Raw genomic sequence first — 24,909 nt, 5'->3', positions numbered from 1 at the left:
AGACTGATCTATCTTGTTTTATTTCTCTTGCTGGCAATCATAATGGTCAAGAACTCACCAGGAACTGAATTTATTGAAGCTTCTGTAGCTTAATGAACAATGTTTGGTGATGGTTTTTTGGGACATTTCTTAATACAATGATTAATACATAATCACTTTAATGGCTTTTTTGCTTTTAGGAACATTTCCTTGAAGTCATAAAGAATCAAGAATTTCTCCTGCTTCCTAGCTCAGAGATTGTTAAACTGTTAGCCAGTGATGACATAAATGTGCCTGATGAAGAGACTATATTTCAAGCACTGATGGTGTGGGTCAGGCATGATTTTTCTGCTAGACAACGGGAGCTAGGTCTTCTTCTTTCATACATTAGACTACCACTTCTGCCTCCTCAGGTAAGTATTAAAATACATTTGTTCAGAATATATTCAGCTTTGTTTTAAAAAATCTGAAATTCATGTAAATATTAATGTAAATGTAAACTGCAGGCTATCTAGATACTATTTTCCATAAGCTGTTACCTCCAAAAAAACATTCTATCACTACCCACTAGATGACATCGCTGTAGTAGGTAACTGAGTTGGGCCAGCATGCTGGCAGCGTCTATAGTGGCTGGATACTGAGAAACTAGTTATATTGTACATTGCATCTTGAAAGGCTTACGGAGATATGAGTTAACTTGTAACATGTGTTCAAAGTGTTAAAGTCTGCTCAAAGACTGAATGCATGGCAGGCTTGTTGGACTTTGATTTTCACCTGATTTAACTTTGTCATTACCTGCAGCCCCAGCAATAAGAATGTAAAAAAACAATGTACTGTCTCATATGTTTGAATCTCATATACTCTTTTGTGACCCAGAGCATACAATTCCATCAAACAAGTTCCTACCACTAACCTATTGATCAATACCAGAGAACCTATTAATAAAAGAGCTACTAACCCCATGCTTCCTGCTCAAAACATTTTTGTTTTAAAAGTTGGTGTAGGGAGATGTTGGGCAACATCAAAATAACATTTTCAGTCATCTGAGTATTAGACAAACTATAGGACCTAGTCACCTTTATTTTAGGTGAGAAAAGATGTACAGTATCGACATGTTCATAATGCTGTAAGTTCAGGTGGCAACCCATCTATACCCATGACTTTGCCCTTATTTATGGGGGAAGGTGTTTACTGTAACTTCTTAGAACATAAACTAGGGTGTCCGCCTATTCTGAGATAGAAGGAAGATAAAGATAAGTTTATTTTTTTTTCCATGGGTCAAAATATTTTTTGAGGAAAATAATTTGGAGTGATAGGATCAAAACAGCTGATTTCTTTAGGACATTGTTAAATGTTCCTTTTACCTCTTTTAATAGAAGACAAAAGCTTTGTGTAGAGTTAAGGAAAGGTGACATCCAGGACAGACAGATATTTTCTACATTTTTTGTTCTAATTATGTATAACTGAAATTAATCCTTATTCTTCAATAAAGAGTTTGACTCACTTTTAATACAGTCTTATGAAAAAGTTTGGGAACCCCTCTCAGCCTGCATAATATTTACTCTACTTTCAACAAAAAAAGATAACAGTGGTATATCTTTTTAATTTCCTAGGAACATCTGAGTACTGAGGTGTTTTCCGAACAAAGATTTTTAGTGAAGCAGTATTTAGTTGTATGAAATTAAATCAAATGTGAAAAACTAGCTGTGCAAAAATTTGGGTCCCCTTGTAATTTTGCTGATTTGAATGTATGTAACTGCTCAGTACTGATTACTAGCAACACCAGATTGGTTGGATTAGCTCATTAAGCCTTGAACTTCATAGCCAGGTGTGCCCAATCATGAGAAAAGGTATTTAAGGTGGTCAATTGCAAGATGTGCTTCCATTTGACTCTCCTCTGAAGAGTGACAGCATGGGATCCTCAAAGCAACTCTCAAGATATCTGAAAACAAAGACGTCTAGAGGCTGTTATATTTGCAAAAGGAGGCTCAACTAAGTACTGATGACACAGTCCAAAGACACGCAGGTTAGGTGGATTGGCGATTCTAAATTGGCTCTAGTGTGTGCTTGGTGTGTGGGTGTGTTTGTGTGTGTCCTGCGGTGGGTTGGCACCCTGCCAGGGATTGGTTCCTGCCTTGTGACCTGTGTTGGCTGGGATTGGCTCCAGCAGACCCCCGTGACCCTGTGTTCGGATTCAGCGGGATGGAGGATGGATGGATGGAAATTTTTTTTTAATGTAATGTTAAATCTGTACTTAGGTGCATACAGTGGAATCAGTGAAAATTGTAAATTAGATACATTGTGCTTGTGAACCTTGCTGAAATCAGGGAAGAAGTGAAATGTTTAATCCTTGTACTTTAAAGGTCAAGACCTCTTGATTGGCTGTCAAATGATAAGCCAAAGAAGACAGAAACGAAAGTAATAGGGTGTGATAATCTGATCTTAATACATGCAGCGAGTATCTTCTATCCCCCTTTCCTAAAGTGACGGAAGGTGATGAAGTCAACAGTGTCCGAGCCTTCCATTCCCTCCAGTAATCCAGTAAGACTTACATTATGGTCCTCCAGATCATCCTGCTTATTTCACTAATAGAAGGGCTTGGATATAATTCAGAGAACTCCCAGTGGATATATGAAAATGTACTGCTGTCTGAATATAAATTGTGAATGCAACTTATAGATAAAATTGCAGTCAAAGGTGGAGTACATGACATGGTCTAGGCTGCCATCTCTTCCCAGAGATCACGTGAGTCCTCGCAAATGCAACTTTTCTTTTTATCTTTTGGATCTGTCTAGATCAGAGTGGGGAAACTCATCTAGCCCATAACACAGGTGCAAGCAGCCCAAGGCATACTCATAGTAATATATAATATTCCTTCCCTCTGAGTTGTTAACAAGATGATGCTACATTGGCTGGTGTGAGTGTTGTACAATGTGAAGCTCTGTCATTTAAAAAATTAAATAAGATAAGCTTTTACCATCCAAATACAGACAGTCTATATCACTGCCAAATACAAGGATGTGTCAGGGCTCTAGACTAACTTTTTGCACTGGTGCGCCTAACTTTTTTTCTTAGGTGCACCAGCACAAAAGTTAGGTGCACTCAAATTTTCAACCGCATCACATTTAACACCACAGTTTTACAAGTTCACTTTATTTATTTATTTATTTGGTTGTTTTTTTTAATCACTGTCCATATAGGCAATATTGCCTTGTAAATGATTAACTAACAATCTGGTCAAAGTTCTTTATTTGAAGGCAAGCACAATTCTACAAGAAAGGTAACTTACTGAAAAAGTGTTGGTACTTAAAGTGCTTTACTGAGCTGAAATTTAAACTTAAAAAATCTCAAGATAAATTAACTAAAAAGAAAATCTAAATTAAGTGTTTTAAGGGCTTCAAACTGAACATCTCATGGCTCAATATCTTATGGACTATCCTCCATTGCAGTCACATGCCCCTCGGATGGCCAACTCCTGTAGTTTGGCCTTCTTGATCTTTGGCCTTGACTAAACCAGCTGGCCACACTCTCTCTAGCATCAAAATCTTCCAGACTTGGGCATGAGCATGCTCGACTTCAATCTGTCCAATAAGTATATTCACCGGTCTTCCTCTCCGCAAGATACGACCGTACACAATGACGCATTCCTTTGTGGCGATATCTGTGTCTCCATCGATCAGGAATGCCATGTACGCACTGTTCGCAATTTGCACAGACGTCTTTTTTTTCAATGTATCTGCGATGACTCCTATAAATTGGGCGCACGCGACATCATTGCTGTACGTCGGGTTTACGTTCAAGCCATTTTTCTTCATAAGAATTATTTCGGACTTGAATTTAGTGAAGGGAAGTTCTTCTTTTGCAATATTGTAGGCAACGTTAAACTTAATTATCATCTCGGCCTTGTCTGATGATCTGTTTGCTGCTGCCTGCCGCTGAAAGGCAGCGGGGAGAGGGGACACTTGAGCAGTGCATTTATCGTGGCATGTAATGTGTTTTATAGATGCATTGTGCTTTTTCAGCATTTCAATTCTAAATGTATTAGAACCAGTCACAAATGCACTACTGCCGGCCATGGTCTTCCCACACTCTTTACAGTAAATACAGTGCATTATATTATCGGCTTTACTGTATCTTAGCCAGGGAAACTGGTCAAGCCACTCTTTTCGAAATGTATACACTTTACCCCTTTTAATTTCAGTGAGCTCGGACTCGATCGTATGTGGCTCATTATCTAATGCCGTCTCCGGACCAGGGCTTGCTATAACTTGGGAGGTTGATGGCTCCGTGTCACAGCATTGGTTATGATTTTCGGACAGATCAGGCCCTAACTAACATTTTTAACGAAAAAGCCGTCAATCGTTCTTTTCATCTTCTCTCATAATCCGCGGCTACATCCACTGTTTACCTGATGGGCTACTCACCTCTCTCTGTCTGACTGCATCACATGTATTTTCAAACGTACACACACGTACAGGAATATCTGGACCCCGGCCAATCAGGGGGGGCGGGATCCGCCCTTCACTATCTCTGATTAGTTTAGACCACGATATGGGCCTAATGTGTGTCTGTTATTGAACAACAGGGAGACTTTAAGAGTCACGGAGTTTCGTTTTTTTTCCCCCCTCGAACGGCTGGTCGCACCGGTGCAACCTTTAATTTTTTTAGTCGCACTATTGAGAAATTAGGTCGCACGTGCGACCAAATTGGTCGCACTCTAGAGCCCTGCTGTGTGTTTATGTTTTTAACTGATTGCCTTTGTCTTCCAGTTATTAAATAATCTGAGATTTTGCGTCACTGAATTTATCAGCAGTGAATTTGGCTGATAGGTGGAAATTTGAGTATGACTCTAGGTCTTTGTACAAATCAGTATAAAGAGTGCAGTTTAAAATGTGACTGAAGAAAGTGAGACTGAGAAGGAGGTTAGATGTAAAAGGTTTTGGGTGAGCTAATTTCAGTTTTCAGATGTTAATTTGCCTTCTACATTCTTCAGAATCAGTTGAAAAGAGCAAAACCTGGTTATTTTCTCAATTTAAGAAATAGTGTTCAGACAAAAATGCACACTTTGCCAGATATGCATTTCAGATGTTCGTCCTTTGTTGTTAATTTGAGAGTTAACTTTATTTTGATAGTGTTGCATTTTTTTTTCCTTTCTATTTGGTGATTAAATGGACAATGTTCCATTAACACTGGAAGTAACTGAACTCCAGCGCAATAGTAATAAGTACATTTATCAAAGTTTGTTTACTTTCATGACATGACATAATACTTTGGTAGGACATACAGTGAATGGTAAGCAGGTATTTTAACAAAAGAAAACTACAAGTATATAAGAATACTAACAGATAAAAATCTTTGCAAATAATTTTTGCGACATTCCTATTTTAAGTTGAAGCAAAAGGTTTCATGTTCATGAAAAATAAAAAGCAAAATCACTGTGCTATAAAAGAAATTATTTGCTTATTGGTATTTGGACATTGCTCTTAACAGCTTTTGCTAAACTTATTTATAATTAAATAATTTCTTATAGCAAATATTTTTAAGGTTAATGTTTCTCATTATTATATGCCTTGAGTGCCTTGGTTCCCAGGTAAAAGGAGATTTTATACAGTCCACTTTACAAGTCATTACTGGAAATTTGGCCCAGCACCAAAACGTTTGCCCACCCAAGTGTTAATTTTGACAATACATTTTGATTTAGTTTTATTCTTAGTCTTCTGATTAAATTGCATTTTTGTTTTAGCTACATTTTAGTAACTTAATTATTAGTTTTATCTAGTTTTTGTCAACAAAAAGTACATTAATTTTAGTCAAGAAAAAGTAAATTCGTTTTAGTTGAATAAAAGTAAATTAGTCAAACAGTCAAAATCAGATGGATATCTTATTTCCCATATGAATATGCACAGAATATACTGTACCTCATAATAAACTATTATAATAACATGTACATTAGTGAGCCAAACCATATGTTGTGATTATTGGACATAAAATGAAGAATAGCACTGAAAAAATGGCATGTCAGATTAAAATAAAATAATATGTACATTGGTTGCACATAAATTGTTTTTATCAAAAACATATAATTATGCTTAATTCACTAAATTAATTTATCTTGAAACAACATATTTTTATATAAAATTAAACTTTTTCATTCTCTGTTAAATTAATTATATTACATTACATGAACATGTCAATAGAGCATATTACTTTAGGAATTGTTCTATAAACGTTTTAAAAAATGCACCTCACCAAGTTATAACCTTTTTATGTTGTCAATTATACTTGTTCCAGTATCATTTTATAGTCCACCCATCCATTTTCCAACCCGCTGAATCCGAACACTGGGTCACGGGGGTCTGCTGGAGCCAATCCCAGCCAACACAGGGCACAAGGCAGGAACCAATCCTGGGCAGGGTGCCAACCCACCGCAGATTTTATAGTTCATGTTCAAAGTTATTAAGAAGAAATAAAGAGGTTTGCTTATACCAAAACTAGTTTTATTTGGTAAAAACAATACAAACTAACAAAAAAAACAAAAGATTAGTATTCAAAAGCTGAAATGTACAAAAGTTGTACAAGAATGCTGCTTCTTTGGCTGTGTTAGAATGTCATGACCAATGTACAACTAAATATGAACATAAAATGCACCTTGGACAGAGTGTTACATTATAAAATACATGTATTTATATTTTTGTAACTTGTATATTATAGAATAAATGTTAACTATTAGTAAAATATAAAGTGCAAAAACTGCAGCTAGATACCATCATCCACAAATATTTTTTTTTCAAACGAGCAAATTTGGCAACTGCATTGTATTATATTCGGGTGTATTATTTATTTGTCTGTTTTAATAGTATTTATCTGGTTATACAATGTTATAATACCAATGAACAGCAATGCTGAATGTAGTTGACCCTGTAACGAAAGTCAGAATCCACCCCCAAAGTATGTAAACGTACCTGTACTAAGCGAGTAAATCTAAATTACTTAATAGTACATTTACTGCCTTGTGACGGCAGTTAGTGAGCATAGTTTAATGAAACATTAAAATATTAAGAGAAGGAAAAATGAAAAACAGAGTAATATTAGTCTGTGTGATTAAGTGTTTTAAATATATACCTGAATATTTTAGTGTTTTTTTTTTTAAACTTTTATCTCACTAACCTTTTGCTCTTAACCAGCGACAATAACTTAAACCCACAACCTGTTGCTTCTTTGAAAGATACATGACTTTACCGTCACGTTATCCAGACTCCGCTGACGATAAATCCACTTGGTGCTTTTTAATTTCCGGTGAGGACCACATATAACTATTTTGACTTCTACCCAAATGACTGAAATTAGTTTATTGTACATCCCACAATATTCAATAAATTAAACATGATCAAGTTATGTTCAAAATTGGAACATAAACAATACATGTAATATAAAGTAAATACATTTTTGTAAATGAAACAACCTGCCATTTCCCTTTTTTAAAGTGTACAAAGGATTTATTCCAAAAGATCTTGGTCAGATTATGGCAGCTCTGGTCTGTCACCACAATTTTCTGGCCTTCAACATGCCTTATGATGCTGTGATTTTTACTACGTTCTTCACATTTTAGGGGTTATGGTCATGAACATTACTTTACCCACAAAATCTAAATGAATAACACAAATTTAGTGTTTCCATATTCATATTCAGTAATGAAGCAATGCTGTTTTGCTGTACAGTACATATACATATCATATTAATAGGGAGGTGTGCTTCAAGCAAATTCAAATTTGTGAATTTCCCCTTGGGATTAATAATCTATCTATCTATCTATCTATCTATCTATCTATCTATCTATCTATCTATCTATCTATCTATCTATCTATCTATCTATCTATCTATCTATCTAACACTGAAATCCGTGATACATTTAGTGTTAGTATTAACAAATGGAGCAGCTCAATTCATCAATGATGGTGACAAGCCAAATAGCCACATCATTTGAAACTTGCCTCGATTTTTAATTGCCACGACTGTTGTCATCACTGCCACTGTGCCCGTAATTTATAAGTGGATGTGTGCATGGTGGTTTCACCCACAGCCCTAAACCGTATCCACCAATTACAAAACAGATGGACGAGCGGACAAATGTGTAGATGTACTCATTACTATCAAAGAACAAATGAAAAGCTTCCGTTCCTTTATCGGGACTGTGTAGGACACTGTATTAAAAGCAATTAATGCCCCGTCGATTGTAACAAATACATGAACAAGCAAAACAGTTACATCTCACATCTGAGGCCTAGGACATCTGACTGCGCTTTCAAAGCTACACAAATATGTTTGTTACGTAACTTGTAAAGGGATAAAACTGGCAATTACAAAAGCCTTTGTGTTGACTTTTTTTTCATTAATAAGCATGTTTTCCCAAATTGAACACTGACATTTTTGAGCACACAGCATTGCCAGATATGACTTCTGCTGCTTTTCTTTTTGATGTGGTGCTGTATCATCACCACTGTTCAGCCTTTTTCATATGTAGTTTTTACTCACATATTATTCAAATATTTCCAGTCACACAAGAGTGCAGTACTGACCTTACTATCGATGTGACATCCCAACTAGCAGCACACCTAAAATAAACGGATGCACTTGATGTGTTAATAGGGTGAACAAGAGCCAGAGGTAATGGTACTGGCATCGGGCAAGTTGCCACCCAGATAACATTAGATACCTTGGTATGACTCTTAGGATGGCGCGTCTCTATGCCCAACTTCAGTTTTGTGGTGTATTTTCCTGAGAGCTTCTTTCTACATGGCTTAAACTGGGCTTTATTTTTGTCAGTCATAATTAAAGTCAGTCCATATGTCTGACTGCATTTTTCGCCAGTGTTGACATTGGCCAACATAGAGGACCAGAGTGGAGCAGGCTTCTGGCTGATGTGATGATTTCCTGATGGCGTCAGACTAGTTTTTGCCAATTACATACAGTACGTGCATACAAGTTTTTAAAATTGAGCCACTGCATTCAAGCTCGTTATTTGTTGGTGGACCATGTCATGTGTAATAGAGATGTGCAAAATGAGCTTCACATTACTCATTGTCCAGTTGTCTGTTTGTAACATTTTCATTTGATTTTAAAACCATTCGTCTTCGTTTTCGTCATTAATGGCACATTTTTATTTAGTTTTCGTTACATTTTTGTCACAGAAAAAATGTTGTTAAGTATTTTTCAGCAATAAAGGTGAAAACGAATTTTTATCAGCAAGATTAACACTGGCCCACCCATAGTCTAAAGATGCATGTTTGCGCATTTAGCCCAGTTTTGGTGTGCTTTCACTAATGAATACATGGTGATGAATTCTTGTCATTTTTTATCTCACCTTTATTGTTAATATGTACAGGTCTTTGGCTTATACCATGTTGTTTTTAAATATGCTTAGTAAGTAAAATTTGCCTGCTTGCTTCCTTATTACTCCACATAACTCTTGTAGTATTAATATTTCATAAATTCATTAATTATAAAATTGCAATTGCAAACATTATTCACTTTATCTGCTTTCTTGTATTTAGCTTTTAGCTGACTTAGAAAACAACAAGATGTTTGCTGATGATTTAGAATGCCAGAAACTTGTCATGGAAGCAATGAAGTATCACCTTTTGCCAGAACGTCGCCCTATGTTGCAGAGTCCTAGGACAAAACCTAGAAAGTCAACAGTAGGATCACTTTATGCAGTGGGAGGCATGGATGCAACAAAAGGTAACAAGTGATTGATATGCTTTGATAGTTGCTAATTATTCTGTGTGCTGGTAATTTCATTTATCTATTGAAACAAATTCAACTATTTAGAACTGTTCATGCAGGACAAAAATATTACAAGAACAAATCAAAGTTAGTATTAAAAGAATCTTTATAATAAATGTGACTTTAAAGGAAGGTAAAGCCAGGTGGAATTTTACAATTTTTGTCGTCTAAATATTTTTTAATTTATGTCAGAAAAAAGTAGAATCTTCCAACTTTTAGCACATCATTTGATCTTTTTCTAGTTTTGTTTACTAGTTATTGGTTTAGTTTGAGTTTCTGGTTTCCTTCCAAGTTTCTATGGAATTTCGCATTAATGATATCATTTAAAAATAACTATGTTGCTATGCATACCTTCTTTGTGTTGTCCAAGAATATGACAGCTTTATTGTAGTAACGGGCAATGGAAATTTCCTTTTTCATGAACAGTAAAGTTAAAGAACTGCTTCAGCAAAATTTTATCTTATTACAACTGATGTGATTTTGTCTTAGTTTGCCATAGAAAGATTCAGAATTCCAAAATATTCTTTTTTGTTTTCTTCCTCACCTCTTTTGGACCATAAAATACACAGACAAAATATATTTAGACGCAGTTAAATGTGACAGAAAATGTAATAAACAAAATAAGATTAAAAAGTAATTCAGCACTGTTATACTATTGATACTTGGCTTCTTTCTCTGCTAATGACAGGAGGCAGGCTTGCAATGCAAACCACTCAAAATAAAGAAGATTGTCAACAAACCTAGCTCTGTGCTTAGAGGTAGTTAACTAAGAATTTAAACTAACTAAACAAAATCCCTGTGGTTTTGTGAGGTATGACATTTGGACTAAAGAAATGTAGCAGTGCCAACCAGGTCACCCTGTTTAAAAGTAATCACTGTAAAAAACAAAAATGGTGCACAATGGCAAAAAAATGAAACAGAAATGCCGATGGCAAGATATTTTCGTTAGATAAGATCTGGTTTGGAGCTCCTAATCTCATGAAGATGGGTCCAGAAAAAAAAAGCTAGCTTCTGTGGTTGTCTCGTTTTTACGTTCTTCCGAATGAAAGGGGTGGGGTGAAATGCTCTCACTGGGTGTCTTCTCCTGGCTGCTGGAAGAGAAATAGACAAAACCATTAGCGACAATGACACCTCTTGCCCCAGTGTGGGACTGCTTAGCCAAGATAAGGCAGGAGGATGATCCACAGACATATTTGCATTGTTATTAAAGAGATTATACTAGTTACATTTAAAATATTTACAACATATCGGTAATATGTTATATAGAAAAATACAAAGAATGTAGCAGTGCCACCCAAATCCAGCGTCAAAATATTTTTCATTGAAATTAAATAGTGGATGTAAATATATATCTCATTCCAAGCGCTTATGTAATAATCATTTGTGATGATGAAAGTGTTAAAAGTGACAACTAAAACTGATGTGATATCGTACATAATTTCAAGTTTTCCCAAACGCTACTTTTAATAAATTGGTCAGAAAAACTTGAAGTTACTTCGTAGTTTGAAAAAAGTGCTTTTGTGTCAAGTTACTTCACCTTCTTTGTCAAAATTGGAATTGGCATATTCCTTGGTATGTATCATAAAAAAAATCATTTCCTTTAGCAAAATCTCAACTCCATCTTAAAAATTATTTCCATATTTTTGGCTTTGACTGTACATAACTAAAAAATTATGGGCTTTTTCCCACTCTTCAGGCTATTTTTTTCCTTAATTTTCCAAGACCCTTTTAAGTAGACCTAATTTTTCACAAAATGTACAAGGACAAAGACATTCTGATTTCCATTTTATGTATTTTTTTGTACCTGTTCTTAATATTTAGTTAGAAGTTTATAAATCTAAGGGTTTTGGATCTGATCTTAAATTGCATCTGAAATGTGTTATTGTAAAGCTGAATATTTTTTATCATGGGTGCTGCCATTTTATGGAGCAGTTTTTGCTAAGTTGCAAAGAATATGACCCAAAAGTAAGTGACATCACAGGATTGCGGGTATGAAGGTCACCAAAAGTGCTTCCTATGTATCTTAATTTGCAGAAAAAAAACAAAAGTACTACATGTATTTATTTAGTTGGAGCTCCTTGTGCACTCACATGTTTTTCCCCAACTTAAATTTATGGGTTTTGAATTTGGTTTGATCGTAATTTTTTATTTAATTTTTTTAAATTAAAATAAGCATTGTTCCATTGATGTGCTGAGCACAAGCAAATCAAAATCAAATGCAAAAATAATATTTGCCTGAACAGATTCTGTATTTACACATATTCTAGTGTTTCATGTTATTTCTGTGCAGATTTATAATTCTCTCTCTCTCTCTCTCTCTCTCTCCATATTACATAGTTATTTTACTGTCATGATACAGTGTTGTTCTTGTCAACTGGGTAGTAGTGTTGTATTTTTTAGTTGTTTATTATATACAAGAATCATGACTCTCAAAAAAGTGTTTGCTTAGAGTCCATCAGAATATCTATTTGAATGTGGTGTACCTGCATTCATCCAAAGTTCTGCAGCTATTAGTTTGCTTCATAGGATGATTCAAGCACCACTGTGACACGTGATCAAATAATTCCACAGACAAAATATTTGTTTTACAAGTTTTAGTAAAATTACAAGGCAAAACAGTAAATTAGAGAAAAAATTGATAAAGCGAAGAAAAGAAAAGTTCTTATTTTAGAAAAGCTCTGTTTAAGGCTTATAAATCTTGTTTCATTTCTCTAAATTTGGTCATACAGTCGTACTTGAAGCACATAAGACACAGTCAGAAAATTGTATGCCATCTCCTATTTGCAAACATAACTAATAGTCCATGCTATCAGTAACACTGTTTCCTAAATGCCTTAATTAACACCCTGTTCTAAAAATATAGCAAGAAAGTTAAATTACAGGGAGTAAAAGGTTATACCATGTTCTAGGTAGCTATAAGAAATTAATATTCTCTAGAAACAAGAACACTATATGAATTTAACATCAGACCTTAACTTTCTAAGATTGGCTCTTACAGGTGAGATTTGGTTAGATAATTCAAAAAAGAACTGTGCATTTCAATGAAGGAGAGCAATAATAAGAATTAAACTTCACTGCTAATGTCTGTCTCTTGCACCTTCTTGTTGACTGTTCTGTGGCCGTATTTCTAAAATGTATTAGATCTATATTAGATAACATTTATGTATGTAATTCTTGAGCATTAGTCCATGTTATGATTCTCATGAGTTCACAATCTCAAACTCCCAAAAATGTCCACAAGAGAGAAAAACTGTCAAACCCAGCAGGCGATAAGTGCAAACACAGGATCTTTATACAATTAAATGTTTATTTTATGACAAAAATGCTCTTCAACATAAAGTAAGCTATGTATAACACAAAAAGGCAAAAGCTGTTGCCTGACACAATCAAGGCAATAAAAAGCAAATCAAATCCCAATACAATAATAATGAGGCCAGTGCAATGCAAGTCCTGTTGGATGTTGGACTTTTTAGATGATGGTTTGGAAGAGCCAGTTGTCTATGAGGGCTACATCTGCAAGAGATGCCAGCTGATCCAGCACCTCGAGCTCAGGGTCGCTGAACTGGAGGAGGAGTTGGCTGACCTGCGTTGTAATAGAGAATTGGCGGACTTGGCCCAGGTGTCCTTTAGAGATAGTGTGCACCCCTAAGGTGGCGCGGGAGGAGATTCCAGACCAGACAGGTAGGAATAGGTGGGTCACGGTCGCAAGGCGTAAGGTAAAGGGTGCACACTGTCCGGGGGCATCAACCCCAGAATTAGAAGTGTCTAACCGTTATCATGTCCTGGCGGAGCTGGACGGTGACTCTGATAATTCTGAGGTGGTAGGCAGGGTTGAGGAGCCCCAACGGGCCACCTCAAAACCAGTTCCCAAAAAGAGAGAGGTAGTGATAGTTGGGGACTCAATCATTAGGGGGATTGAAGCGCAGGTGTGCTCCAGAGAGAGAGAGTCTCGTACGGTGTGTTGCCTTCCGGAAGCACAGGTGGGAGCCCTCCCTGGAAGGGTGGATAGGCTCTTGGCCAGAGCGGGGTGGATCCAGTTGTCATTGTCCACGTTGGAACAAATGACATACATAAGGGTAGTCTGTCAGTTCTGCGATCCAAATTCAAAGAGTTAGGTACCAAGCTGAGGAGCAGAACTGACAAGGTAGTCTTCTCCGAAGTTCTGCCTGTGCCACGCCAGTCCAGGTAAGATTGAGGAGATTAGAAGGCTTAACGCGTGGCTCAAATCTTGGTGCAGGGTAGAAGGGTATAGGTTTATGGGGCATTGGGACTCCTTTTGGAACAGATGGGACCTGTTCCCGTGACGGGTTACATCTGAACCGGAGGGGCACCAATGTATTGGGGAGGCGTATGTGTAGGCTAGTCGAGGATTGTTTAAACTAGGGAATGGGGGGGCAGGGAGTTTAGGACAGGCCAGATTTAGATCTATACATGGAAGAACAAACAATGGTGTAGAAATAAAAATGCATAGTAATGTAAATTTTAAGCAAACACGTAAAGATAGAAGGATTAACACATTAAAAATAGCTTGCCTTAATGCTAGAAGTATCAAAAATAAGGTAAGTGAGTTGGAGTTGTATGTAGCAGAGCACAATTATGATATTATAGCAATAACGGAAACCTGGCTAAATAACAAAGATGGGGATGAGTGTAACATAGAGGGATACACATTTTTTGGAAGGATAGACAGAACAGAAAAGGAGGTGGGGTTGCTGTTTATGCCAAACAGGAATTAAATGTAAGTCATCTTCAGTTGGATGATGAGCCCCATCTTAGTGAGGACATGTGGCTTCACCTGGAAAATATTAGGGAAAAGGTCTCATTTTAGGAGTGTGTTATAGACCACCCAATTCAGACAGTAATTTCAACACACATCTTTTAGTAATATCAAAAGGCAAGTTTACAGGGGATATTATAGTCATGGGGACTTTAATTATCCAAATATTAACTGGGATAACCTTACAGATGGAGGAGCACAAGAGCAGGAGTTTTAGAAGTAATCGCGACTGTTTTTAACACAGCATGTTAAAGCACCAACAAGGGGTGAAGCCTATCTGGATTTAGTATTCTGTAATAATCAGGATAGAATTGAGGGTGTAGAGGTGATTGAACCACTAGGGTCAAGTGACCATAATGTAATACAATTCTCAGTATTTTGTAAGAGTACAGATGCAAAGACTAAAATTGTTAAGTTGAACTTTAGTAGGGCTAATTTTGAGCAGATGCGACAAAGTCTAAGTAGGATAGACTGGGATAAGCTTTTAAATGTGGAGACAGTCGAGGAGCAGTGGAACAGGTTTAAAATGTTTTACATGTAATGCAGGACAGATACATACCTAAATTTGGAAGTAATAGGAAACTAAAAAATCTCCACGATGGATTAATAAAGATTTAAAAAGAAGTTGCAAAGGAAAAACTGCTGTATAAGGCATATAAGACTAATGACTGCAAAGAGAACCGTAGCGTATGAGAACATGAGGGCAACCATTAAGAAGGATATCAGAGAGGCTAAAAGACAGTTGGAGAGGAATATAGCAGATAAGGCGAAAGAAGACCCCAAGAGATTCTTTCAGTATTTTAGTAGTAAAAGAACAGTTAAGGAGGAGGTCAAGTTCATCAGGAATAGTAAAGGGAATTAAAAGATACAGACAATGAAATAGCAGATGCCCTAAACTTACATTTTTCTGAGGTGTTTACAAGTGAGCAAGTGGATAACCTGCCAGAGGTAAACACAACTACTAAGGAGGTACTGAGGGATTTGGAAATTGTAGAGGGAGAAGTGCTGCTCAGATTAAATAAGATGAAATCAAACAAATCACCAGGCCCAGATAATATTTATCCTCGTGTTCTTAAGGAGGCTAGTGAGTACATATATAAACCCTTGACACATATTTTTAGGAAGTCACTGTGCACTGGAGAGATTCCAAAGGACTGGAAAATGGCAAATATCATCCCATTATATAAAAAGGGTGACAGGGCAGATCCAAGCAACTATAGGCCAGTAAGCTTAACAAGCATCACAGGAAAATTAATGGAAGGAATTATTAAGGATAAGATTGAGCAACACATGACAAGGACAGGAGTTATTCTGAACAGTCAGCATGGGTTCAGAAGGGGAGGTCGTGTTTTACTAACATGTTGGAATTCTATGAGGAGGCAACAAAAGGATACGATCAAAGTGGAGCTTATGATATTATTTATCTGGACTTTCAGAAAGCATTTGATAAGGTGCCACATGAGAGGTTGGGCATCAAGTTAAAAGAAGTGGGAATTCAGGGTGATGTTTTTAGATGGGTGCAGAATTGGCTCAGACACAGGAAGCAGAGGGTGATGGTGCGAGGAACCTCATCAGAACTGGCTGATGTTAAGAGTGGTGTTCCACAGGGGTCAGTGCTAGGGCCGCTGCTATTTTTAATATATATAAATGATTTAGATAGGAATATAAGTAACAAGCTGGTTAAGTTTGCAGATGATACCAAGATAGGTGGATTAGCAGATAATTTGGAATCCGTTATATCATTACAGAAGGACTTGGATAGCATACAGGCTTGGGCAGATTTGTGGCAGATGAAATTTAATGTCAGTAAATGTAAAGTATTACACATAGGAAGTAAAAATATTAGGTTTGAATACACAATGGGCGGTCGAAAAATCGAGAGTACACCTTATGAGAAGGATTTAGGAGTCATAGTGGACTCCAAGCTATCAACTTCCAAACAGTGTTCAGAAGCCATTAAGAAGGCTAACAGAATGTTAGGTTATATAGCACGATCTGTGGAGTACAAGTCCAAGGAGGTTATGCTCAACCTTTATAATGCACTGGTGAGGCCTCATCTTGAGTACTGTGTGCAGTTTTGGTCTCCAGGCTACAAAAGGACATAGCAGCACTAGAAAAGGTCCAGAGAAGAGCGACTAGGCTGATTCCAGGTCTACAGGGGTTGAATTATGAGGAAAGATTAAAAGAGCTGGGCCTTTACAGTTTAAGCAAAAGAAGATTAAGAGGTGACATGATTGAAGTGTTTAAAATTATGAAGGGAATTAGTACAGTGGATCGAGACTTGTATTTTAAAATGAGCTCATCAAGAACACGGGGACACAGTTGGAAACTTGTTAAGGGTAAATTTCGCACAAACATTAGGAAGTTTTTCTTTACACAAAGAACGATAGACACTTGGAATAAGTTACCAAGTAGTGTGGTAGACAGTAAGACGTTAGGGACTTTCAAAACTCGACTTGATGTTTTCTTGGAGGAAGCAAGTGGATAGGACTGGCGAGCTTTGTTGGGCTGAATGGCCTGTTCTCGTCTAGATTGTTCTAATTGTTCTAATTGTTCAAAATCCATGGTGAAGTCAAAACCAAAGCAAAATGGTCAAAATATCCACAACAGCTCACAATAAATCACAATGCGGTGATGTGCAGGTGACCCTACCTACAAAACACTAGGAATGTAACCAAGGGAGATGAATACAAAAAATAAATACAAATGGCTGTCAAAGTTCCTGGAATTATGATATAGCAAGAGAGTGAGAGATCAGATTACGCACACATTGTTGTGGAGGGCAGCGCAGCACGTCTGTAGACCAGTTACAACAGGTGCAGTGCCGTTAGCATATTTGAAGCTGATTTCCCCAATTTGGGCATGAACTTCATGTTAGCACATTGTTCGAATTGCAACATTGTGCTGAATGACTATACAGTGATCCCTCGCTATATCGCGCTTCGACTTTCGCAGCTTCACTCCATCGCAGATTTTAAATGTAAGCATATCTAAATATATATCACGGATTTTTCGCTGGTTCGCGGATTTCTGCGGACAATGGGTCTTTCAATTTATGTTACATGCTTCCTCAGTTTGTTTGCCCAGTTGATTTCATACAAGGGACGCTATTGGCGGATGGCTGAGAAGCTACCCAATCAGAGCACGTATTACATATTAAATAAAACACCTCAATGATATACGATATGCTTCCCGCACGCTGCTTCGCACACTTAAAAGCTCTAACAGCCCATATTGATTTTTCATTGTTTGCTTTTCTCTGTATCGCACTCTCTCTGAGAAATACAGGCAGATACTTATCCATCATGCAATACCATCAGGGAGGTGTATGATTGGCCCCATTATCTGCTCCTGACGGAGGGGGTGTGAGCAGAGGGGCTGTTTGCACAGTGGCTGTTTGCTTAGAAGATACGGACGCGCCTGTAAAAAAAATGCTGAAAGGCTACCTTCACATTGATCTCTTCATTGTGCCGCTTTATCGCGGTGCTTGCATACTTAAAAGCGCAACAGCCCCATTGATTTTTGATTGTTTACTTTACTCTCTCTGTGACATTCTTTGCTCCTGACACGCATTCCTTTGAAGAGAAGATATGTTTGCATTCTTTTAATTGTGAGAAAGAACTGTCATCTCTGTCTTGTCATGGAGCACAGTTTAAACTTTTGACTAAAGGATGTTATTTCATGTCTAGAGGGCTCTAATAATGTTAAAAAACTTATTTAGAAGGTCGTAAACAGGTTTTCAATGCTCTAACTGTGAAAATATTAGATTTATAAATAAAGAATCCTACTTCTTGGAAATTCATTTATCTGTCTGGAGCGGATGAACTCCTATAAACGAGGGTTTACTGTACAACTGTGCGGAGAATATTTATAAACAGTGTGGGAGAGTTTCTAAGAGATTAAAATATATAAAAATAACCATACAAACATGCTTTCTACTTCGCGGATTTTCACCTATCGCGCAGGGTTCTGGAACACAACCCCCGCGATCAAGGAGGGATTAATGTACAACATCTAACTCAAATGATTAAATCAATACTACACGCTGAAACCAATTCAGATCTGTTCTAACTGGTCTACAAATGTGCTGCACACCCCTCCACAAAAATGCGTGCATAATCTGATCTCTCACTCTCCTGCTATATCACGATTGCGGGAACTTTTTGACTACCCCTTGCAAATAGAATCAAACATTAACATAGAAGACATAAAACAAGGATTTGAATGCCAGTCAAAGGAGGAACCCTATTGTCCCCATGCTGTTCAGAGCATGTACACAGCAAAAGCTGAATGGCCAACTTTAACAAAATTATAACTAAAGTGCTCAGAATCGTTACTTTACTCTTGCATCTATACATTTAGAGTAGAAACATGGATCAGCTTTGCTTTGTGTGAATCCTTCTTCATCAAGCAGAACTTTGTTTTTTTTTTTTAGTTCCATGCTCGAGCTAATTGCTTAAACCCATGGAGAGATTATTGCAGTTTGCAAACAGGACACTCTTCTCCATTTTTTACATATCCTTCTGGCTGTGTCATATATAGACTCATTTTAATATCATTACTAAGAAAGGCTGTTTCATATCATGATGTTTCACAATAATTTGCAAAGGCAAAAGTAGCATCATAATCCTCATCAAATTTTTGTGATTACTCTTGAGCAACTAACCTTGCTTTGTACCTACAGACTTTGCGTTCAGACCTTTATTTGGCTTTAAAAACTCATTTACATCTGATTGCATGCTAGTCTTGAAATAGCTTATGAAGTTGCCATATCTGGAGATTAGCAGTTCTAATCCACATTTGCATCTCATGGGCTGGCACTTTTTCAATTTCATCTTATGAACCTGGCTCAAACTGTAGTGTTATGTGAGTTGTATAAGAAAGATTTTAGTTGGAATACCTTTTTTTACTTCATCGAGGATTTTCTAACTGAAGTCACTTGAGGTTCAGTTTCTACTTTTTCAACATATGAATGTCTGCATTAATTTATATTTCTGTTTCACTTTGTTCTTGTAGCAATGATGTGGATTTTTTCTGCAGTCTAAATGTTTGCACCGGTTTGTATGAATTTGTACACAGAGAGGTTTCATCAGTAATTACACTTCTGCTGACTGTTACCTTGTTTGTGTCTTGTTTTAAAATTCTGTACCACATTTTTGGACACACTGTAACCCACAAGTTCACCTTCTTTTGCACAAGTATCCTATCTTGTACGTTTTTCATTTGGAAAAAGCACATAGGCTTTACTTCCAAAAAGTCTGATACGACTCAGATCAGGTTTCTTTCTATTCCACAGTTCATGTGGGGTTTTCTCAGTTGCTTTTCCTGGTAAAGGTTTTGGAGATAGTATGCCATCATAATTGCCTCTCCCCAATATGTTGGCATATTAACATCAAAACGTATGCATTTACAACTTTATGTTCGTAGGTTTTGGTTAAGGCGAGCAAGGTGAGCGAAAACAATGAGGATGGTGTACGTGGTCAACTGATAAATACGCAAAGACTGCATCAAAGGATAGCCAGCTCAGCCATGCATAGAAACTCCTGTCCATTTGATTGTAAAGTTTATGTTGGAAATCTTGGTAACAATGGTCACAAAACAGAGTTGGAACATTCTTTTGGTTATTATGGACCTCTGTACAGTGTGTGGGTAGCCAGAAACCCACCAGGCTTTGCATCTGTGAGTTTGAGGATGCTGTCAGAGAATTAGATGGAAGGAGACTTTGTAGTTGCCAGGTAAGGCTTGTGCTTTCCAATGGCACAAAGCATACTCGCAACAGGCGACCCTATGATGACTATAGGCGCAGAAGCCCACCTCAATGGTACAGATCACCATGCAGGAGAAGCTTCATTTGAAACCTTAGCAGGTCTCTCTCTTTCCCACATGCCCATTTAGATTATCGCCACCACCAATCACCTGTTCTCCTTCTTGTACCAGCCTAAGCTCTTCATACATTTGTACCCAGAAAACATCCTTCTCTTCTTCACAGCCCACTTGAGGAACATATGTACAAATTACAATCCCAAATCAGAAAAAGTTGACAGTATGGAAAATGCGAAAAAAAAAAGGAAAGTTTGTTATTATACATCCATCCAAAAAAAGTTGGGTCGGGGGAAAATTAAAGCCAATAATGAGGTAAAATAATTAAATGATGCGATTTCAAACAGGTGATATTGACAGTTGATTGTAATCACACTTTGGTACAAAAGCAGTGTCCAGAAAAGTCTGTCTTTGAGGAGCAAAGATGGGCAGAGGATCTCCAGTTTGTCAACATGTGAGAAAATTATTGAAATGTTTAAAAACAATGTTCCTCAAAGAAAGTTTAGAAGGGATTTGCATATTTCTGCCTCTACAGTGCATAATATATTTAAAGGATTCAAGGAATATGGAATAATGTAGTGTATGGCAAGCCAAATTAACATTTAGAGATATCTCAAAATGAATTTTGGATATCTTAAAATGTAATTTACTTTTTAAGATATCTGAAACTCGCTTTGAGATATCTTAAAATAATTTCCTTTCCATTTTAAGATATCTGCAATACATTTTGAGATATCTCAAATGTATTTCAAGATATCTCAAATACAGTTTCAGATATCTCAAAATAATTGTGTCTGCATTTCAAGATATCTCAAATGAATTTTCAGATATCTTAAACTGACCTTTCATGCATTTTAAGATATCTTAAATGCATTTCAAGATATCTCAAAATCATTTCCTGTAAAATTGCCTATTATTTCAATGGGACTACTTGTTTATTATAAGATATCTTAAAATGTATTTGAGATATCTTGAAATGTGCAGGAAGTAATTTTAAGATATCTTGAAATGTGTTTGAGATATCTGAAAATGGACAGGAAGCTGTTTTAAGATATCTGGAAATGTATTTGAGATATCTTAAATTGTATTGTAGATATCTGAAAATGCTATTGAGATATCTTGAAATAATTGAGTGTCCTTTTAAAGATATCTTAAAATGCATTTTAGATATCTTGAAATACAATTTGAGATATCTTGAAATACATTGTTAGATATCTGAAATGGAGCAGAGACCCATTTTAAGATATCATGAAATTAATTTTAGATATCTAAAAATGTATTTCAGATATCTGAAAAAATGAATTTCAAGATATCTTGAATGCTTTTAAGATATCTAAATTATATTTCGAGATATCTCAAAATAACTTCCTTCTCATTTCAAGATATCTCAAATTCATTTTGAGATATCTCGAAATAGACAGGAAGTCCCATTGAAAGAATAGGAAATGTTACAGGAAGTGATTTTGAGATATCTCAAAATGTATTTGAGATATCTTGAAATGCACAGGAAGTTATTTTAAGATATCTCGAAATGTATTTGCGATATCTCAAAATGCACAGGAACGTATTTCAAGATATCTCGAATTGCATTAAAGATATCTTAAAATGCATTTCAGATATTTCAAAATGTACAGCATATCATTTCAAGATATCTTGAAATCTATTTAAGATATCATAAAATGCTTTTTAGATATCTTAAAATAGATGCATTTTTAGATATCTGTAAGTCAATTTGAGATATCTAAAATGCATTTCCAGATATCTTAAAATCCATTTTGAGATATCTCTAAATGTTAATTTGGCTTGCAAGGGAAAATGCACAAGCCAAAGCTGAACACCGATGATCTCCAATGTTTCAGACAGCGCTGCATCAACAACCGTCACTAATCAATGGTTAATATAACTATATAGGCAAGGGATTACTTTGGCAAACCTTTGTCAAGCACTACAATACGGAATTACACTTAAAAATTTACTGTGACAAAATGCCTTCTGTTAATCATATCCAGAAGTGGCATTGACTTTTTTGGGCTTGGAGGCATCTGGGATGAACCATCACACAGTGGAAACATGTATTCTGGTCAGATGAATCAGTATTTTAGATCTTTTCAGGAAGAAATGGATTATGTGTGCTCCAGACCAAAGACAAAAAATAAAATAAAAAAACAGGATCTGTCATGGTATGGGTTTTTTTCAGTATTTTTTAGAAAGGTAATGTATACTTCTGTGATGGAAGCATTAATGCAGAAAAGTACATTGAGATTTTAGACCAACATATTGTTTCCTGTAGGGGGGAGATAGCTCCCTAGTTGGAAGAAGTGCTTTTTAATTGTGGCGTTTTAAGTAACCCGATGCTATACAGATATATTAAAAGGCGATACCTTTGACGATTTACGTGGCATTACAAACGGAGGAAGCCAAATGACATAACAATTACCAAGGTGGGATCTTGATATATACAGTCTGCTATTTTCCGTGTCTGCGCTGGAAGGCTTTTCAGGACTGATGATGATATCACCCATCCGTCCGTCGGCTTCAAGGTGTTTGGCTGCTGCCCAAGTCTTTTATACTGTTTTCTCCACGTGCAGGCCCTTACTTAGGTTCCAAACAAGGCAAGGAGAGGCTTCAATTTAATCTCTAACGTACAGAAATAGTACAATGCCCATTTTTGTAGTTGTCCCCTTCTCTCTTCAAATGATTGCCTAGCAGTTTTAAGCCCCTGTGTGCTAACTTTGGCCTGGCCTGTACATGTGAGTGGATTTTTAAAATACTTTTTGTACAGAGCACAGTGACATTAAACTTATATTCTGATTACAATCCACCCATTGTCACTGTATCTGTGACAAAAATGATACTTGAAGGTCCTATCCACAAAGCAAAAGGTACTCAATCCCCAGAATGTTTGTGGAAATGTGGGGTGTAGTGCTACTATAGCTCCTGTTATCATTAATCTAATATACCAGCGTAAATAAATATTGACAATAATATGTTACAGTACACTTGGACAAACAGTCACATTTAATATGAGGTTACTAAGTAGTGATCACTGTATCCCATCAGTGGTGTAGGTGGTGATCTCCTGTTATGTTTTTTTTTTTACTTACATAGACAGCGATGTAACTGAATATCACTAGGCCCATACAGTTCTCAGTCTCATATTATTAATAACAGTTAGAGATAAATTAATATGGCAAATAATACACTGATGTAACAACAAATCTTCATAAAATCAATCACTAACAGATACAAATGAATACATGTATTCAGTTCTAATACATTTCATAATTAAGTGATAAAAATAATAATCATCAATTGACATACATCAAAATATGTAGCAGCAGTTATTATATTATTATATTATACAGTTATTAATTTAGCCACAATCCTGCTGACTACGCCATTGTTTCCTGTAGGGGGCGATAGCACTCTGGTTGGAATAAGTTCTTTTTAATTGCGGCGTTTTAAGTAACCCATAGCTATATAGATATAATATTAAAAGGCGATACCTCTCCCATAGTGATATTGCGGTAAGAAATCCATCCATTATCCAACCCATTATATCCTAACTACAGGGTCACGGGGGTCCGCTGGAGCCAATCCCAGCCAACACAGGGCGCAAGGCAGGAAACAAACCCCAGGCAGGGAACCAGCCCACCACAGGGTAAGAAATCATATAAGAGAAAATAACTTTAATGATGATTTACACGGCATTACAAATGGAGGAAGCCAAATGGCATAACAATTACCAAGGTGGGATCATGATGTATACAGTCTGCCATTTTCCGTCGCTGCACTGAAAGGCTTTTAAGGATGGATGATGATATCCCCCATCTGCTCATCGTCTTTGAGATGTTTGGCTGCTGTCCAAGTCTTTTATACTGTTTTCTCCACATGCAGGCCCTTACTTAGGTTCCAAACAAGGCAAGGAGAGGCTTCAATTTCATCTCTAACATACACAAATAGTACAGTGCTCATTTTTGTAGTTGTTCCCTTCTCTCTTCAAATGCTTGCCTAGCAGTTCTAAACGCTGAAAGCCCCTGTGTGCTAACCTTGGCCTGGCCTGTACATGCAAGTGGATTTATAAAATAATTTTTGTACAGAGCACAGTGACATTAAACTTGTATTCTGATTACACATATGCTGCCTTGAAGGTGACATCTTTTCCAGGGACATTCATGCATTTTTCAGCAAGACAATGCAAAACCTCATTCTGCACATATTACAAAGGTATGGCTGCAAAAGAGGTGGTTGTAGGTACTGGATTGACCTGCCTTCAGTCCTGACTTGTCCCTAATAGAGAATGTTTAGGGAATTTTGAAGCGAAAAATGTGACAGACCCTGTACTGTTGCAGACTTTAAGACATGCTTGCAGAAAGAATGGGACAAAATAACACCTAAAACGCTTCAGCGCTTGGTATCCTCAGTGCCAAAATGTCTTCATTGTTGGGAGAAGGAATGGCAACATTACACAATCATCAATGCTTTACTGTTCAAAATTTTTTTGGAATGATTAGTAGGCCATAAATTGTGTAATATGTATATGTGGATGT

General features: G+C 36.6%; 1 protein-coding gene across 4 annotated transcripts in view; it reads left to right on the top strand.

Moving 5' to 3' along the window:
* Positions 1–24,909, top strand: part of klhl4 (kelch-like family member 4) — a 452,146-nt gene that overhangs the window by 292,488 nt on the left and 134,749 nt on the right. For all 4 annotated transcript variants that reach the window (XM_039765785.1, XM_039765784.1, XM_039765783.1 and 1 more), the window contains exons 5-6: positions 180–392; positions 9,531–9,717. In XM_039765785.1, the coding sequence (XP_039621719.1) occupies positions 180–392; positions 9,531–9,717 (400 nt within the window). The remainder of the gene's footprint in view (positions 1–179; positions 393–9,530; positions 9,718–24,909) is intronic.

Source organism: Polypterus senegalus, chromosome 10, assembly GCF_016835505.1.
Source record: "Polypterus senegalus isolate Bchr_013 chromosome 10, ASM1683550v1, whole genome shotgun sequence".
Taxonomy (NCBI): domain Eukaryota; kingdom Metazoa; phylum Chordata; class Cladistia; order Polypteriformes; family Polypteridae; genus Polypterus; species Polypterus senegalus.
The sequence above is the reverse complement of the archived record's forward strand: the minus strand, read 5'-3'. Positions and strand labels throughout refer to the sequence as shown.